The sequence below is a fragment of the Psammomys obesus genome, unplaced genomic scaffold, assembly GCF_907164565.1.
Source record: "Psammomys obesus unplaced genomic scaffold, mPsaObe1.curated_primary_1811, whole genome shotgun sequence".
Classification (NCBI taxonomy): Eukaryota; Metazoa; Chordata; class Mammalia; order Rodentia; family Muridae; genus Psammomys; species Psammomys obesus.
The window spans coordinates 8,949,308-8,969,537 of record NW_026596085.1 but is presented as its reverse complement, the minus strand read 5'-3'; the positions used below and the strand labels follow the sequence as shown (position 1 = coordinate 8,969,537).

At 39.6% G+C, this 20,230-nt stretch overlaps 1 protein-coding gene across 1 annotated transcript in view; it reads left to right on the top strand.

Annotated features, from left to right (window-relative positions):
• The window catches only part of Lrrk2 (leucine rich repeat kinase 2), a 133,227-nt gene that overhangs the window by 19,190 nt on the left and 93,807 nt on the right, over positions 1-20,230 (top strand). The window contains exons 7-14 of the mRNA XM_055627183.1: positions 2,112-2,243; positions 5,563-5,682; positions 6,042-6,184; positions 6,274-6,353; positions 8,280-8,386; positions 12,204-12,333; positions 14,665-14,789; positions 17,558-17,664. Of these exons, the coding sequence (XP_055483158.1) occupies positions 2,112-2,243; positions 5,563-5,682; positions 6,042-6,184; positions 6,274-6,353; positions 8,280-8,386; positions 12,204-12,333; positions 14,665-14,789; positions 17,558-17,664 (944 nt within the window). The remainder of the gene's footprint in view (positions 1-2,111; positions 2,244-5,562; positions 5,683-6,041; positions 6,185-6,273; positions 6,354-8,279; positions 8,387-12,203; positions 12,334-14,664; positions 14,790-17,557; positions 17,665-20,230) is intronic.

The window sequence follows — 20,230 nt, the reverse complement described above, 5'->3', positions numbered from 1 at the left end:
GAGTATTGTCTTAAGTCATATGACCTTACCATCAGGTTTCAGAGAACAACCAACAACCTTGACAGTGGCCTATGATATCTGGAAGGGGCATGTTCAATGAGATCCCGTTGGTCAATGACTAAACTATATGCAATCCATTCCTGGCACTGGAGGTTTTACTTGATAGCAATAAGATATGTAGTTGAGGCACTGTCTTATCTGTTATTTGGTGACTTCATTTAGATTCTTTTCATATATGTATATATTTTAAGAAGATTTTACAGTAGTAGGCTTCAATATAACTTTTAAAATGTCCTTTAAACGTAAACTCTCTTCCCATATTTTCTCTTTTACCCTGCTCTTTTACCCCCTTCATTTTTAACCCTCCATTTTAGCTTTATTTTATTACTACATGAAATATTACATTTTTCCTTGCCTTGTGGATCCTCTTCTGCCCAGTAGTCAGTTACTATTTCCTAACCTTTTATTCCTAATTGTAACATATACATCAAAAGCTTAAAAGTTATCAGCTACATATAAGAGAAAACATGCAGCATTTGTCCTTTTGGGTCTGAGTAAGTTCACTCAGGGTGATTTATTCCAGATCCATCCAGTTGCCTGAAACTTTCATAATCTGAATTTCTAAACAGCTGAATATTTCATTGTGTACCATGTTTTCATTATTTATTCACCAGTTGATGGATTTCTAGGCTATTTCCAGTTTTTTTGGCTGTTATGAATACAGCAGCAATGACCATGGATGAGCAAGTATCTCTGTAGGATTAAAAGAAAATCATTTGGGTGTATTCCTCAGAGTGTCATAGCTGGATCTTGTGGCAGATTTATTTACATCTTTTTGAGATTTACCACATGATCTCCACAGTGGCTGTACAAGGTTACACTCCCTCCAGCAATCTATAAGGGTTTCCTCTACCCCACATGCTTGCCAGCATGATGTGTCACTGTTTTATTAATCTCAGCCATTCTGACTGGGGTAAGATAAAGAATCTCAAAGTAGTTTGCTTTTCCATGATGACTAAAGGCATTGAACATTTTAAGTGTTTCTCAGCCGTGCGTGTTTTATCTTTTAAGAAATGCCTGCTTAGTTCTGTGCCCCATTTTAAAATGATTTGTTTCTTCGATGATAATTTTTTTTTAGTTCTTTATATATTTTACATATTAACCCTCTATTGGATGTGATGTGTAATTGCTAAAGCTCTTTTCCCATTCTGTAACCTGCCACTTTGTCCAGAAAATGGTGTCCTTTGCCATACAGAAGCCTTTCAGCTTCATGAGGCCCCATTTATTAATTGTTGTTCTTGGTGCCTGTGCTATTGGTCTCCTCTTCGGAAAGTCATTTCTTGTACCGATGAGTTCAAGACTATTTCCAACTTTTTATTTGACCAGATTCAAGGTATCTGGTCTTATGTTGAAATCCTGGACCCATTTGGAGTTGAGTTCTGTTGTCAGCCATCTACTCTGATCTCCACTATTTGTGAAAATGTTGTTTGTTTGTTTTTCCTTGAGTGTGTATTTTTGGTTTCTTTGTAAAAAAAAAAAATTAGGTATCTCTAGTTGTGTGGACTTATGCCTGGGTCTTCAGTTTAATTCCATTGATCAATGTGTCAGTTTTATGGTAATACCAGTACCACACTGTTTTTCTTACTATAGCTCTATAATAAAATTTTAAATTGTAGGTGGTTATATCTCTAGAAGTTCTTTCATTATTAAGGATCGCTAGCTATTCTCTTGTGTGTGGGGGGAGGTTCTATATGATTTGAAGATTTGATTTCTGTGAATAATTGTGTTGGAGTTTTGACAGAAAATGCACTGAATCTGTAGATTACTTTTGGTAGGATAGTAGGATAATTTCCACAATATTAATTCTACAGATGTCTTAAATTTTTAAATCAAGGAATCAGATGAAAGTAGTTTATTCTTATGCCAAAGATAATTTCTATACCCTGTCGTGTTAGCAACTAACAACACAGAATCTTTGCAGTTATTTAGTATGTTTGCAGGTGAATCTGTACATTACAGTGTCATCTGTTCACAGGGCTCATTTGTATGCATATTTGAAAGAAGAAACTTACTCCCTTTCATGTAATGTATACATATATTTGTAAATTCAGGCAGCAATGTTGAAGTCCTCATGAGTGGGAATGTCAGGTGTTACAACATTGTGGTGGACGCCATGAAAGCATTTCCTATGAATGAAAAAATCCAAGAAGTGAGCTGCTCCTTGCTCCATAGGCTCACATTAGGTGAGTAATGCATCTTCGTCTCTTATCACAAGCTATGCTATATACATGTGGGTAGCTTCCATGTGGTCAATGCTGATGAGTCAGTAGCACCTTGATAAACACTGGGTAGAAATACTGTGAGGTAGCAATTGGGTAGGAAAGAAGTAAACAAAGACAGACAGGTGGTATTAATGAGAAGTATGCATTGTAATTTCTGACGTGATCTCTAGGAATGATTATTGTTGGGTGGTATTTGAACTATGATTGCTAACTATAAAAGAGTAAGAATGCCTTATGTGACATATGTGAAGCAGAAAGCAAAAACATCTAATCACCCAACTGAAGAATTCATGTGCTAACAGGGGTAGAAAAGTTTCCTGTCCTTAAAAATTAATATATACCTAAATATTTATAATATAACTAATAAAATTATTTATATATTACACACAATAAATAATTTAAATATAAATTATAGTATATGATAATATTTTACAGATTAATTTACATATGTGAGTAACTATATTTTATAGTAATAAACTATATTTATTTATAAATCAGGCTCTCCTGCTTTGGGTATATACTCGAAAATGTCAAATCAGTGCACTCTAGAAATGTTCTAGCATAGAAGCCAGAGTATGTGGTCATCTTGGCAGCCCATTAGAATGCATGATGAGGATTTGAGTTTTCCTGTACTTTTCAGTTGAAATGATTAATTAGATTTATCTGAATCAGTATTCTATGATTTAAGTTACTATTGCTCTCTAAGAGATGGTATCTGAAACATTTGTAGGTCATGTGCCCACACAGTCTTCTTTCTGTGTCTTATATCTTGGCTTTCGTTGGCCATTTACTCTTCTATACACACTTGAGAGTTAAGTGTTCCAGTTTAAAAGTCTCATGGAAGTTGCACAGGAACGACACCCTGTATATGGGTCACGTTATGAAGAACTGATATCTCTGCACTATCATTTCTTCTATACTGTTTGTACAAGTTTTACCTGTCTTCATTATTTATTTCAGGTACTTTATTTTCATTACAATTATGCTTGGCATCTGTCTTTAACTTGTCTCTGAAATGTGCCTGCATAAAGAAATGAGAAAGATTTTGTGTGTCTGTCTTTGTTTTTATTTTATTTGTGACGTCTTTTCTGCATGTATGTTCAGATTATATAAGTCAGGGGTCTGTGAACAGTGGCCGTCTGAGCCATCCTTCCATTCATTACGTTGGTTCCTCCTCTGTCTGTCTTCTTGCATGACCCAGAATCATCGGCCCAATGCTGAATGGAAGCAGTGTTTGGCCCCGTTCTTGTCCTCTTCCTGATTTTAGAGATAAACTTTGAATATTCTTTCACCCAGCATAATGTGTGTCATGTGCTTTTTAGAGTTTCAAAATTTGGCTTAGTTTTTATCAAGTTAAGAAATTTTCTTGTTTCCTGTTGACTTCTACTCTTACATCTGACCCTTTTTAAAGAAAGAAGAATACAAGTGAGCATTGAATTTTATTAAATGCCAAACAATACATGTAAAGATTTTTCTCCTTTTCTTTTGATACGATGGAATTAAATATTTAGATTTTTCAAACAGTGACCATTATTCTGAGGACACATTTTATTTAATTTTTAAAATATATTTCTGATAAATCTCTTAATTTTGGATCTACTAGGTGCCCTTAATTGCCTTTTTGGTTTGCTTTGTACGTATTTAAACATGTTTATTTATTTAATTGTCGGTGCAGTTTTTCTGTATTTTATATGTGACGTCTGTTATATGTGAGGTCTGTGGACGGCTTGGCTTTCATGCTTACAGAATGACAGTCACCACTCATTAGCTTGTATTTCTGTGAGTTTCTGTTCTGTGGAGCTCAAGTAGTCTGGAGCTAAAGCTTCACATTGCAGATGCCTCTTCAGTGACCTTTTCCAGGAGTCAGATCTCATAGAGTGATGAGATCAGTTTATGAATGAAAGTTCAAGCCTTCTGCCTTGGAGAGCATGCAGTTGCCGTGCCTTCTCCTGGGCTGGGCCATATTTCCAGGCTCATTTGCTCTGGCCTTGCAGCTCTTGTGACTTTCTCCAGACCTCACCTCACCTCCAAGATGCACATCTTGGGGATTTTCTCAACATTTTTGTGAACAGAGTAATGGACTAAAGCACAGGTCATAATAAGGCAGATACCTGTTGAGGACCGGCTCAGATGGCCTTTTCCCTATACAATTACCAGCACTATTTTATGCATATTTAGGTTACTTTAATAGATGTTTAGCTTTTCATCATTCTAACATTGAGAGGGTAGCCATTTGAAAAAACTCGCTCTTGGGATTTCATTATACAAGGTTGTGTTTTCATGTCCACAATCACCGTTTGTTTTGTCTCCTGTATAATGTAGAAGTTAGTTTAATTTTAGGAGAGCTCCATGATGGATTCAGTTAAAAAGAATTCCTAAAATCTGAGTTATAATTTTACACATAACAGTTCAGTGGATTTCTTTCCTTTGATCCATGGCTTGATCCCAAGTGCTGGGATATTGTTGTCATCTCCACATTGTCACAAGGCTCTGTGGCTCAGCAATGTGTATCTCATCCTGGATTGTGTAACCAGTGAAGAGGAAACTTGGGATTTGAATGCAGTTTTCTGCCTCCTCTGTGGTTATCAGAGATTGGGGGAGGTTATCAGAGAGGAGGAAGGGGGAGGGGAGGCAGTCAGTGGGTACTGATTTCGTAGGAGTGAGAAGTGGACCGTGCCCTTGTGCAGTGGGATGACTTAGATGGGGTAATGTGTGAACTTCCCACCGTGAGGAGATACAGACGGATGCGGGCCCCAAGTTAAGCCCTGTATTAAATCAAAACAGTAGGTATACCCCAGAGGTGTGCGCAATTCTTTTTTTGCTTTATATATTTAGTAGAATTTACCTTAACATAGAATTTAAAACAGTAACAGAGTATCCCCTGTGCAGTGTAGTGGCCACATGCTGGTCCGTGCTTTTGTAGGGTGAGATATTTGCAGGATATGCTTCAAGAGTACCATGTACGCGGGCTGATCCTGAGGACATTGTGATAACTCGGAATACTGGAGTGCCCAGTGTGAAGATTTGAGGAGTCGGAGCTGACTCAAGCAGATGCGTTTTGGGTCTTACTCAACCAGCATGGTCTAATAACTTTTTGAACCAAAGCTTCAAAAAGTGACTTTGATTTAATGTACACCATTATGTTGTGGAGATAGACTTGCTGATTTACTATCTACTGTTATGCCATTAGACAGATCTATGGATGTAAACACTGCTGCATAAGGAAATGGATTTTAAGTTGCGGGGGTAAGAACTTACCTGGAGTCTCACTTTCCTTTAGGCAATTTTTTCAACATCCTGGTGTTGAATGAAGTACATGACTTTGTGGTGAAAGCTGTCTGGCAGTATCCGGAGAACGCAGCCTTACAGATCTCTGCACTCAGCTGTTTAGCGCTCCTCAGTAAGCCACTTTGCTAAGGAGGAATTCCTTTGCTCGTTTTTAGTGCTGAGGGTTCAAGGCCCTTCCTCCAGCCAGGAGGATGCTCCCTTGGTGTCAATAAGTGTGGGCATCCCTGTTCAAGTGGGATGCCAAGAACCAGCCAGTCACTTCATATGACCCTGCTCCAGCTTGTGAGGGTGGTGGGTAACCGTGTCTTCACGTTATGAGACATCAGAGTTACGCATGTGTAAAATATTAAGAAATTTGCTTCATGAATACCCATTCTGTTGAGACCATTCAAACCTGTACTTAGGCTTGGCCTATTCAAGGTGTTGGTAATGATACTCATCTTAAAGACATATATACTTAATTTTTTAAAGCTGAGACCATTTTCTTGAATCAAGACTTGGAGGAAAGAAGTGAGACTCAGGAGCCCAGTGACGAGGAGGAGAGTGAGAAGCTTTTCTGGTTGGAACCCTGCTACAAAGCCCTGACGCGCCATCGGAAGAACAAACATGTGCAGGTTGGACACATAATCACCGCGCTGCTTTAAAATCAGGCTTTCCACTTATTTCTGCTTTGATGCCTTTCTCTTCTTCCTCCCCGATCTAGGAGGCTGCATGCTGGGCACTAAATAATCTCCTCATGTACCAGAACAGCCTACACGAGAAGATTGGAGACGAAGACGGCCAGTCAGTACCCCTACCCGATGTTCTAGAGAAACCCGGTTCCGTTTCAGCCAGCACATAGAAACTGTCATTGCTAGTTTTTCATGTCGGCATCTCGGCATTAGCATAGTTGCATGGTCATGGTGGGTATATAATTTTGTCTAGTTTTCCCACAAGACAGGGTCTCACAGTGTAGCCCATGCTGAGACCACAGGCCTGTGCGGTGTACAGCGTTTTCATCCCTACTGAGGTACGGAGCATTTTAATTTCTGCTGAAAGACTCGGCATCATGAATCAGTCAATGATTATTTGTGAGTCCTGGAGAACAAATCCCTCAGTTTTCTGGCTGATGAGATACTGAAGCATGATAATTCACTCCAGCTGAGCACACTCGCAGAGCCCTGGGCTTCTGTTCCACCAGACAGCAGGTTGTCTGTGTCGGTTAGAAATCTCCTCTGGCAGGTCCCACCAGACACAGCAGTGGGGACCCGGCTTCCCAGAGGCCTGTTTGCATAATGGCCCACTGCTGGAAAAGAGGAAATTAATGAGGCAGATGCTGCTTACCATGTGGAGAAGAGATGGTGATTCTTGAAAACTCCGGTAAACCAGGATCGCAGTGATCCCGAGTGAGAAAGCTTTTCAGGAGCTTGTGTTCAGGAAGATCCAGGCCGCGATTTATATACTAAGGTCACGCACATATAGTTCTCAACACTCGGGAGGGCTTTCCAGTGACTCCATTAGTAAAAGAAAACCACATGTATTTCCTCTGTCTCTTTACATCTTCTGTGTCTTTACTGCATTTAATCCCCCTTTCCTTCCATTATCCTTATTTCCTCCTTTTATATCTTTTTCCTAGCACCTCATTTTTTTCTCTAAGATTGCCATCTTCTAGTTTATGATTCCTCTGCCAATGCCTTCCTCTAGCTGGCTTTGTGATTGACATCCCCTCACTGGGCACTTCAGTTACTTTCTGAATATTTTGTGCACCTAGGTCTTAATCACTGTTTCTATTACTGCCGCAAAAGCACCGTGACCAAAAAGCAAGTTGGGGAGGAAAGAGTTTATTTGGCTTACACTTCCAGATCATAGTCACTGGAGGAAGTCAGGACAGGAACTCAATCTGGGCAGGATCCTGGAGGCAGGAGCTGATGCAGAGGTCATGGAGAGTGCTGCTTACTGGCTTAATTCCCATGGCTTGCTCAGCCTGCTTTTTTATAGAACCCAGGACCACCAGCCAAGGAATGATACTACCCAAAAAGGGCTGGGTCCTCCATCATTGATCACTAATTGAGAAAAATGCCTTACAGCTGGATCTCATCGAAGCATTTTCTGAGGCCCTTTTCTCTCTGATGACTCTAACTTGTGTCAAGTTGATGCACAAAACCAGGCAGTACAATCTACAATTTTGAAATCTGTATGGCATTTATAAGACTTGCTAGAGTCATGGTTTGGTTGTTATAGTCTACAGTGGCATCCTTAACCACAAATTTTCTTGTTGCCCATTTTTATTCATTCATAGCAAAATGTAGTCCAGAATACTAAATAGAATACTCCAGAAGTGAGCAATGCATATAGTTTCCTTTCTCTCTTGCTCTGAGAACTGGGAGGAAATCCTCTGCCCATCCTTCCTGGGATGTAACTTACGTCCTTCTTATGTCCACCCTGCGTGACTGTCACCATGGCAACTCTGTAGCTGTCTATCTATCCCTAGTTACATGTCTGCAAAGCCATGCATCCTCTGTAAGGCTTTCAGACCTCTGAAGAAGCAGAAACGTCAGTGTTTGATACACTCGACTCTAACATTTACACGTGGAGTTGTTTATCTTGCCCTTCTGCTGTAAGTAGGGGTAGTGTATGGCTCATCCTCAGGCCTGCGCTGTCGGAGTTCATAGGCAGGGTGAGCGCTGGAGCTGGAGGCTGCAGACTGAGATGCTGTTGGCCTTTTGAAAGGTTCCCCGCGCACAGGGAGGTGATGCTGTCCATGCTGATGCATTCTTCTTCCAAAGATGTCTTCCAAGCAGCTGCGCACGCGCTGTCCACTCTCTTGGAGCAGAATGGTAAGGGGCACGCTGTGCGTTTCACTTCCTTATAAAAGCTGTAAGTTCTGAAAAGTTCAAATATGCAGATGTAGCGAGCTGATGTGTATGTTGCTATACAAAAGATAAATAGTAAAAAAATGTTTAGATATATATTCTTCAGGACTTCTACAAATGCACTAGTTTATGACATCTATGATGTATCCTTGCATAAATTGGTACATATCCATTTTAAACACATATTTTATTTTCTTCCTTATATCAATAAATGTACTGTTATCATCATTACAATTTTAATAGCTTTGTAGCTTTTATAAATAGGATATATATATATATATATATATATATATATATATATATATATATATATATATATATATAATGTAGATGTAGCTAGCTATATACAACCTATTTTAGGCACAAGTTTCTGTTGATTGATTTTAGCTTATATACCATGGGAATTTTTGGAGCTCTTTGTAGGGCCTTTTTCCCTTCTCTAAAACTGATTGCCCATGTTTTCCTTTAGATATTTACTCCTGTTTTTTTTAAATAAACTTTATAGGAGTTCAACTGTTTGATGAGCTATTTGTTTCAAAAACTGGTGAAACTGTCCAAAATGAAATGTTTTATATTTCTGATTTTTTTTTAAATGGTCTTCTATGTATAATCCTTGTGAGTATTATAGCTTTGAATTCTTACAGAGAGGGGAGTGGCTCGTATACCTTGGAAAGACCCTTAAGCTTTAAGGTCCTGGCTCAAACTGCTTCACGTTCCTGACCCCATAAACAGGAAATTGTGCCAGAGAAACTCATCCGGCATCAGGCAGAGGGACTTGGCAGCTCTTACGGGATATTTTTAGGCTGTGGAACAGAAAGAGAAAAAAAAGGAAAGGAAAGATTATTCTGAGACATGACAATGTAAGCACTAGATTTTAGTGGCAAAGCCACGCAAGTGAAAGCCACGGAGACAAGGCCTCCTGAATACTGTTTGTTGTTAACCGTTGAGATTAAGTCAAGAGGAAAAGTGTCCACTTTCTGTTTTCTCCATTCTCACCCATTTCTCTGGCGGCCTTTTAAGAAAGGGAGGACGTAATCAAGTGTATTATGTACATGTGTGAAACTGCTAAAGAGCCAAGTTCATTGGTTAAAAACGAATCTTGTACATTACACAAAGGCTTGGAGTAGCCGGGCCCTGAGTGAGGACAGGGCCTGTCCTGGGGCTGAGTCATTGTAGGCCACTCCCATACGGCTATGGAGGGATTGCATTGCAGCCGCTGAGCTCTGTGTACAGCTCAGCAGAGGAGGTGAAGCTTGCTGCCGAGCGGTGACTGTGGTGGGGCTGTGGACCTTAACCATTTGGAAGGGCTGTTAGGTCCCACAGTCAGACATGCAGACTTTGTGGCTTGCATGGGCTTGCTTTTGTTATGGCATCTGAGGGACAGTGACCCTGGGAGTCAGCTTGGCATCTGGTCGGAATCAGTTCCTGCCCTTCATGTGCCCCACGCCTTTGCTCCTGGCTTCCTGCTAGGTGTGCTATACTGAGATACCCTTGCACATCTTGCTGATGTGAATGGTAAGATCTTGAGCAGCCTGCTTACTCAGCTCTACCACCAAATTCAAGCTGCAGGCTGCTTGGTACAGTGAACGTGAAGAGTGAAGAGATGGGAAGGGTGTTTAACAGGATGGGATTGGCAGACAGAAGAACTGGACTCAGGCAGGAATGTTGACACAGGCCCTCAATCCCAGCATGCGGGAAGCTAAAGCAGGAGGATTATGGATTCAAGGCCAACCTGGGCTACTATATCTCAAAGACAAAGAAGAGAAGAAGAGGGAGAAGAAAGAGGAGGGTGTAGAAGAAAACCAGGGATCTTAGCATCATGGAGATTTGAAGGCTTAGGCCCAAACATTCCTTGTGATAATTTTCTCACTTAATTAATCAGTTAAATTAAGTGAGTTACTGTGTACTGTACTGAGTCCATACAATATAGGCCCTTACGGTATGCCAGTTAAATAAAAAAAAAAAATCAGGTTCATAGCATCAGACACTAATAGGGAAGACAGATGAGAAGACTAACTTCATAGTGTGATACGTAAGGTAGCAAAGACAAAAATTAAGATGGAAAGGAGGGTTTGATCTTTGAACCAGAGGAAATCAAATCCGAATGGGCAGTCATTAAATATAGCTACAGCAGAAGTTTGCATTTTGTGGTGGACCTTTGAAAGCAGATAATGTTGTGGTAAAACAAAGTTTGTGAGGTTAATAATCTGCAAGTGAATAGGGAAACTTGAAAATGTTCTGTGCCCTCTAATGGGACTTCATGATGACCTCCCTTCTCCCTGTCATGCTTGCCATTTTTGGGTAATGACCTTCTGCATTGCTGTGGGGACAGTGGTTCTTAGAATGAGCACACAGAACTAGCAGTGTTACACAGAAACTCTAAAAATCTCTAAGTTCTACACAGACCCAACTCAAGCATAAGCTCTGGAGTCAGTACCCGATAAGCTGAGTTTAAACAAGCCTTGCAGGGAAGTCTGATGTACACTGGTATTTGGGAGCCACTGAAGTAGGGCTTTCTCCTTGCTTAGGATATAGGCACTTTAGAAAATATGTCTAACTCATTACCATGCCTTAAAGTGTGAGGCTGTGGATGCTGCTGGAAGGTTTTTGTTTAATTTTAAAATCTGTTTCTTTTTATATTTTGTCCTGCCTTTTTTTGAAATTGACAACCTCTTTGTTTCTTTCTGCCTTTCTTTCTCTCTCTCTCTCTCTCTCTTCTTTCTTTCTTTCTTTGGAGCTAGAGTCTCACTGTTTACTTCAGATTAGACTTGAACTTATTATGTAGCCCAGGTTATCCTCAAACTCTTGATCTTCTTATCTCAGGCCCCCAAGTGATGAGATTATAGAAATATATCATGCCTGGCTGACAACACTTTTAAAAACAGAACTCAAGTTAAAAATTTCTAGAGGTTCCCTTTTCTGTCACTTGGAAAAATAGTAGACAATTTCTATAATGTTGGAATCAATATTTCTGTGATGTCTTCAAGACAACTGATACAAAATGCCTCAAGGCACGGGGCTTGAGTTTAGTGAAGGACATTCACCCTAGAAGGGGTGACTATGTGAGAGTTCCTCTGCCATGTAGGTTTCCTGTACAGAGACTGTAAAACCCAGATCTCAAGACCACTGTGTTGTTCACTAAGCTTAGGAGATACTCTGTGAAAATCATTGGTGTGTTCCACAGTACATACTACTGTGCAAGCGATGGGATCGATGGATTATGTACGTAGTCCACTGTGGGAGAGCTATGAGGTGGTTCACAACATTCCAGGCCAGGCCATTGCGTTACTCCCATTACCAGTGAGGTATGTGCCTCCACACCCAGTGGTCCTTCTCCTCAGGCCTGCCACTGCTCCCAGCACCACCAGAGGGATGGCATGAATCTCTGCCCACAGAGTGTCTCCAGCCCACTCACTGCTGTCTAGCAGAGCTGTGCAGCCTAGCTCTATGTAAGTCTGGTCATTTTGTAAAGCTTCAAGAGTAGAAGTACATTTAATTTTCATTCTCATTGTGAAGAGCATTGTTCACATACATTTTCCTACAAGACACTCCTTTCTGTGGGCTTTAATGCACTGATTACATTAATACCAGTCTACTCTGTAAAAACAAATTTAGATGAAAACACAAATAAAGAATTAATAAATATGAAAAACAGAATATCACTTATTTGTAATATACAGGGAGCTGTTAATAATCTTTAAGTACCTAACGAAATACATTGTATGCAGTTTTGCAAACGTGTGCTTCCATTTCTGAGAGTAACTTGAAAAATACCTTATAGTTTATTTCAGGAAAATCCTGCTGGCAAAAGGAGTATACCTGAATGTCTTGGAGTTGATGCAGAGGCACGCCCATGCTCCGGAGGTGGCAGAGAGCGGCTGCAAGATGCTGAGTCATCTGTTTGAAGGAAGGTACTGTGCCTTCATGAGCATACAAATATGTATGTGTGTGTGTGTGTGTGTGTGTGTGTGTGTGTGTGTGAGTGTGAAATAAACAGGGCGCTGATCTAGGTGGGATGTTATTCAAAGCACCTGTAGGAATGGGAAGCCGAACATAGCATTTAGAAACAGACTTCTTGTCACGTGTCACTGATAGTCTGTACTTTTGTATTCAAGCGTTAGAAAGCGTGGCAGAGGCTGCAGAAGTGTGAGGAAGATTTGCTTCTGTGCTTCATTCTGTTACCTGTTCTGGAAGATGATAATTATGCAGCAAAATAGATAACAGCTTTTCAGATCATTGTATATGCATTTTGCAATTATTGCTTTTCAGAATTATGGAGCTATTTATTTTTATTTTTTATTGTTTTTTACTATTCTTCCATTTGAATTGAGTTTAGGTTCTCTTCTTCCTCTTATTCGTTTCCCAATGATGCTTTTTTTTTCCACATACAGTTCATGGCCAGCCTTGTTGACGCTGTGTGTCTGGTTAGTGGCATGACAGAGGCCACTGTGGTAGAAATGCCAAAAAGATCTAGAGGCCTACAAAATCTGTCAAAAATTGAAATCCAGGCAGATGCCTTCTTCAGCAGTATATACTCTATATTTTCTCATTCTATTAAGCAAAAAAAAATTATGATAACTGTGGTATTGTTGGATTTATATCAAATGGAAAGCAGCCACATATGAAACAGATATGAATAAAGTGATCATCCAGTGTACAGGTGCTACAGATGAGCTGGCTCTTGGCTTGTTGTTGGACACTATTCCTAGGGAGAAATGAACAAACGTTTGCTTACCCCTGGTAGGGAGTTTACAGCAGACCAAGTAAGAGTATTACCAAAGTCCAACGTGGTGAGCCAATGCGTTGTTTTTTTTTTTTTTTTTTTTGTGGGGGGGGGGTTGCTTACAGATTTGCGGGTCAGGAGTTATTTCCTGGAGGAGTAATGACTCAAAGACAGCTGCATTACCAAAGCCCAATCCAGCATGGGTGTGAGGTCAGGAAAGCTGGGCACCAGCAGCACACTGCTCATACTGTGTTCAGATCAGCAGGGTGGCAGGTTCATTTTTTAGGCAGCTCGGGTGATCTGAGCCCCTTCCAGGCAACTGGCCTGGTCTGAGAGACTTCTGGGCAGCTCAGCTGGCATCTGTCTTTCTCAGGTTTCGGGTGCTTGGATGGACCAGTCGGCAGCCCTGACAGCTTATACAGACTTGGGGAGAGAGATGCCTAGTGAATCTACTCAGATTCAGGGCTCTGGGGGCTTTTGAGTTGTTTACTCCCTGGGATTTTAAAGGGCTTTTCTTCAGTGTGGGATGTTTTAACTTTTCTTAGAAAGTACAGATTCTTAACAAGCTTCATCTTAGATGGAAACCTTATCTCAGACAATGTTGAATGGCTTTATTGCTGATATGAGCCACCATTGAATGGTTGGGCTTCAGAATTTCTCAAAAAAACCCAAATGAAACAAAAGGATCAAATAACAGCTTCAGAAAATATGAGTTTATGACATAAGGATAAAATTAATTTATTTTTATGAAGGCTCAGGGTAATGGCTGGTACACTTTTAAGTTGTCGATAAATCCTAGCTCTTAGCAATATTGTTATTATTTTTCAATAACATAAATTGTGCACAGCATACATACAGACTTGTAAAGAATGGAGTTATGTTGTCTTTAACACAAGTCCAGATAATTTATCCTTATCTCTGTCACATAATTGAAATACTTGAATGCTTTGATGGTATTTGAGGGTACCGGAAGTGTGTGAACAAGTTGTGCTGAATAGACTTCAGGAAGCAACCAGCCATACTGCCTTCCAGAGAGGCGTGTTTGGCCACCTGTGAAGGAAGAGAGGCACAACAAACATCTTGGGGAAGCCAGGAGTTTAATGTAAGCTAATGAATTCTGTATAAGAAGTCTGGTGACTCTGGTCTGGACGAAGCATTGTGGTGTGCTTCAGGGGCCTAGGCTTGTCTCTTTCTAATTAAAGTGTTTTGATATTTCCTCCTTTGAGCAACAAGTTCCTTATCTGGAAAATGGGGACGTGGCACCCATCTTTCATGTACTGATCAGAAGAAAGGTGTCATTTTCATAAGACTAAATCAAAAGATTTCCAGGTTCTTGCAAATCTAATTCTTGAGGTCAGAATTTAACAACTTGAAGTTTTGGTCAGGTTCAAAAGCATCTTCTTATATCTTTTCCTGGTAAAATCCAGTGGCTCTGCTTCCCCACATCTGTTTCAGTTTGGCATGTAGACAAATAAGCGAGGCTGTATTTTTAAATAAACACATCAATTCTCATCCCTAGTAATACCTCCCTGGATACGATGGCAGCAGTGGTCCCCAAAATACTAACAGTGATGAAGACCCACGAGACATCTCTGTCAGTGCAGCTGGAGGCTCTGCGGGCTGTTTTGCATTTTGTAGTACCAGGTGAGTCACAGAACTACTGATTGTATGTAGAGACTGGCCTTTAAATGGATTTTGCATTCTCATGAAGCATTGTTTTCTATGTGAAGCTTAAAGAACAAGATTCTGACAATCACATGCAGGTCTTTCTGCCAAACTAGATTAAAACGCATGAGAAAGGATGATGTTGATGACTTCATAAGAATATTTAGTATGTAATTTACATAAGAAATAAACACAGTGTAAAAAGTGGGCCTTCTGTCTCTAAGGACAATTCATCTCTGATGTATCTTTGCTCTTTCTCTTGCCATCAGCTACGTTTAAGTTCAAGCCAATACAGAGTACTCTCTTTCATTCCTCTTCTGTTGCCTTATTGCCATCTTCTGCCTCTGTGATTAATTTAGCTTTTCTCTGGCAGAGCCACAAGGCTCTTTCCTTGACTTTAATGACCGCCTTCTGTCACCACTCTTCCTGCTCGCTTTCACCAGCTGTGCCTTGTCAGTCCTTCAGTTTCCACTAATGTATGTGCCCCCACATTCTTTCAACACATGCTTATTAAATGCTTCCTGTTCTGAGCACTTTGAAGCTTTAAAGGGTTGAATGATAGATGGAAGGGGAGTAAAACTGGAATTTCAACTGTCTGGTAGACAGATAAACTGCTAATTACCACACAGGGAGAGGGTCTTTTATACACAAATGTAGGCCAAGTATGAGCACATGGATGGACCTAACATCTTCAATGAGTACAAAGGTCAGGGATTTGATGTCCATAATTGAAGGGCAAGTCAGAGGCCAAGAGCAGCTTTTCGGCAGAAAGATCTTGTGCACACAGTCAGGGGTCAGTGACAATAACAAGGGGAGGATATGGTGATGAGTGTGGGAGGACAGATGGGGGGAGAAATGCCCCATTGAGGTTTAGAACACACTAGCACTGAGAATTGTAGAACTGCTTTAACCTATTCATTTACTTTCAGTCTAGCAGCAATGCATGCTTTTCGATTGAAGAAAGTGTGTTATATTAAGTTTGAGTCAGAGTAGCTGTTGCTTTTAAATATTTTCATATATATGTGCATTCTTTCCTTTTGATTATATATTTTTATGAATTTTAAAATTGTAGGTTTCTGAATAGTCTACATTGAAACTTTAAAAAATCTCTAAAATTACACATATATACCTTTATGTACTCATGCACACACATGTACATACATATTTATACATATATGTATACATACATTCAAAGGCACAACATACAAAGGATTCTATATCTATGCATATGTACATATGTGTATTACACTTACCGTTAGGGTGTGAAGGGCTTGTTCCACACAACTCTGACATCAAGAAATAAAGTGAATAACTTTTGAAACTATAGAAACAGGCTTAATCTTATACTTTAAGAATTGGGACCACTCACCTGTAATGCTGTGACCACATTTGCAATTCATATCAGTGGGAGGCTTTGGCTGGGGGGACTAGAAGTAGGAAAGTTGGTTAGGAGTTGATGGCACTCTAGCGAGATGTAGTGTGGGGGGCAGATGCAGAGAAAATGAGTTTGAGAGAAAGTAGAGGATCACTGATAGCTTTTTTTTGCCCTTATATAAAGTTCCAACCTTCTTTGGAATTCATACTTATTCCTCATAAAATAAAAATTTACCAAATAAACTCTTCTCTGTAGTGTAGGTGTTTCCACTTTCAGAACTCAGAGTTTTCAAAGAAGAAACTGCTTATTAATTTTTACTTTATTAATTTTATTTTTTAAACCTGATATTTTGAATAAAAGCAATGATCAATCTATGTGTTTTAAACTAAACCATCATTTTCTATTCATCACTGACAGTTAAGATACAGTTTTATTTAAAATTTTACTATTAGTTTTTGAGTTTAGTAAATTTAGTAAAATAAAACAACAATGTGCCTCCTGCCACTTTAATTTTTTGAGGTAGAATCTCAATATGTTGCCTTAGCTGTCCTGGAACTCAATATGTAAACCAGGGTAACCTCAGATTCAGAGAGACCTGCCTCCCTCTGCCTCTGGAGTACATGGTGGTTCAAGCCACCATGCTCAGATTAACAAATTGTTTTTTGAAGTCTTCAGTGTTCACAGTTTCTTTTTTTTGAGGGTGGATGAATTCTTAAAGGAAGAACAAAATCCACTTAGAACTATGCCTGCATGGTAAAGCAATATTCTCTTTTATTCCAGAAACATGTTTTGAATATGCACTTTATTCTTTTTGTTTAAATTTTTACGTGTACATATGTTTCACCAAGGTTGTGTAAGTATACCATATGCATGTATGCCTGCGGCCACCAGAAAAGGCAAGTGGTTCTGAAGTGCCTGACGTGGGACCTGGGCACTGAGCCTTGGTCCTCTGGAAGAGCGGCAAGTGTTCTTAACCTTTGAGCTGTCTCTCAGTGCTGACTTTCGCTTAGTGTGACTGTAAATTGACCCTGAAGCAGAATAGCTACTTGACAGTCGGTTAGATGATTATTAATGCTTTTTAAATGATGACTTTAAGGCTAAACTATATACATGTAAATATATACATGTATGTATTACATGCTCCACATCTGCTTGTGGAGCAACGAGAACATTCAGGAACCTGTGCAGCCCTAGTCGATGAAACTGGAGCAGAGATACGAATATACTTTAAGCGAAGACGAAAAGATCCACAAAGGTGGGAACGTAGCGTAACCCAAATGATTGTAGTTTTTAGCAAGTGACAGTTTGTTCAGCCTAAATAGATTTGAGAAGAGTATGTCTGTATTTGTCACTTACTTGTTTTTGAATTTAGGAATACCAGAGGAATCCAGGGATGATGCTCAGTGCAAACTAAATGTGCTCAAAAAACAGTGTTTCCGAACTGATATCCACAAGCTGGTTCTAGCCGCTCTGAACCGGGTATGTTGAACATAGGCTTTCTGTCTTTATACCATTAATAAGACTCTTAAATTTGGTGATAGGGAACTTTGAGTTTTTATTTGTTTGTTTGTTTTGTTTTTATTTTTTAACTTTCCTTTTATCTGTTTATTATGATAGAAGTCATGTAGTTAGAACTTGGGGTGATAGTAGGAATGTTGGGGTAAAAAATATATATTAAGAGAAAGATAAGTACGCAGCTCACTAATGTAAGTTTCCACCTGACTTTGCTCAATCAGAAGGTCAAGCAAAGAACTAGGTCTGGATATCAGATGGAGGCTGCCATTTTCTCTCTGGTGAGCCACCCTTCCTTTATGGTCCTATGGTAAAAGGTTGAGCTAACAGACAACCAAAACAGAACACCACCATCTCTGCTGTGTGTGTATATTTTCATGGCTCTCCTAAGATGAATTATCATTAATGTGACATCAACAGAGTTATCAATAAGTATGTCTTGAGGCTCAGCTGTTACTGATCAAAGTAGAGACTAAGGAAAGTTTTAAAGTGAGCCCAGGCTTTGTTGTATAAAACAGAATGATACAATTCAAGCTGAAGGTAACCTCTTTTTGGATCATCGGCCTTCCCCTTATGCTAGATCTCCAGAGTTGTTCATAGGTCACAGCATTTGGGCATCTCTTCTGTAGGTTCCTATTTGTTGTTTCTGGGAAACAAAGTAGACTCTCGACATCTTGGCTTTGTCTATATGCAGAGACACACCGGTTTCTTTGACTAGGGCATGGAGTGAAGTAAAAGCCAGTCTTCAGACAAGATGGTTGCAAGGCTTTCTGATTTGGAAAAACATAGAGCAAAATGGAAAGGATAAGATTTAAGACATGTACTTCAAGCCTAGAGGTGGTGACACTCACCTTTAATTCCAGCACTTGTCAGGCAGAGGCAGGCAGATCTCTATGAGTTCGTGGCCAGCCTGGTCTACAGAGGGAGTTCCAAGTACAGCTAGGGATACATAAAGAAACCCTGTCTCAAAATCCCCCCGAAATGCATCTAATTCTTAAATAATAGGTGGTCAAGAGAACACTCACACACACACTCTCTCTCTCATACATATACACACACACACAATTACATTTAAATGATGTTAAGAAGTTTATAGAAAGTGTAAAGGTCAGAGGTAGTAGAAGAGTTGAACACACAAGAAGATAGATCTTCTTCATGGAAGACTTTAAAAGTAAAGTTGAGTTGTATTTATAAAGCCTTTCTAAAATTTACAGTAGTAATTATTTAAGTATAGAACCTACATGAAACAGTCAGTTTGCATGGAGATTTTCAGGAGAATTGACAAGGAGGAATAAGTCATGTATTCTGATTCGAATGGGATAATCAAATGTCTTATACTACGTTAGAACTCACACTGGTGAAACGTTGGCACTGGAGCAAGTGCAGTCAGTTCTCCATGATGCTTGCTTAGGAGTTAGACCCAAGTGCAAATATACAACTAGTCTATGATGGTTCTCAACACCAAAGAAAACAGTTCATATGGGGATTTGTGTTATCATAGCTTATGCCCAGACGTTTGGGGAAAACATAGAAGTTGCATATTTATCATTCTGGCAAAAGCACATAATAACTGGATGGAATCGAAAGGTAAAACATGAAATATTTTTCTGTCTACATAGATAAAGGTTCTCAACTGTAATCACATATATATCATTATTATGATGATGTTGAGTCATAAAAAAAGGAAAAATATTTCCAGGAAATTTGGTAAGCAGCTGTGGTATCTCGTGTCTATAATATCAGCACTTGGGTATCTGAGGCAGGGGGATTGCCACAAGTTTAAAGCCAACTTGGGTTACAAGTGAGTTTTAGATCAGTCTGAACTACAGATGAGACAATTAAAAACGAACAAAAAATTGGCACTATCCATCACAATTAAAATGGATGTATTTTCTGGTCAACGACTCCACTTTAAGAATTTATAATATAGATGTACTTGGACATGTACCTGAATATTTTAGATAAGAATGGTCATTGTTGCATTGTTTGTAATAGAAAAAAAAAGTGAGCTAAAGTTTGGCCTGGTGAACACTGTCTGGCATGACACTTGGCATGACAAGAGGTACTTGTCACTCTTCAACATATAGAGTACTTGGATTACTATTTTGTGGGGTAGTGGTTTGGAGCATGGGTTAATTTTAGCAAGGAGTTGAAGACAGAGGATATCTTTGTGCGTTCTGGGCCAGTCAACTCTGGAAGAGTAACGCATCTTCTGGCACATTCTGTCCGGTGCACTAACCTGCAGCGTTTGCCTGTGATAGTTCTGTTTGTAGCAGTTCTCAAGTCTTGCTGATGAGCAGAAACACATGTGCATTGTAGAAAAGAATTAAACCTATTGATATTTTAAGCCTCTGAAATGTGAGGAGTTTTACTGCAGCTCAATTTAATCTGTGCCAATAATAAGGTGGCCATCAATAAATGACAAACAAATGAATTATACTACTTCCCAATTAGGTAATTCTATGTAGACATGAGAAGGCAGCATGGTGACATTTTAATGGACTGATAGGTTAAAATACAGACTTTCCATGGT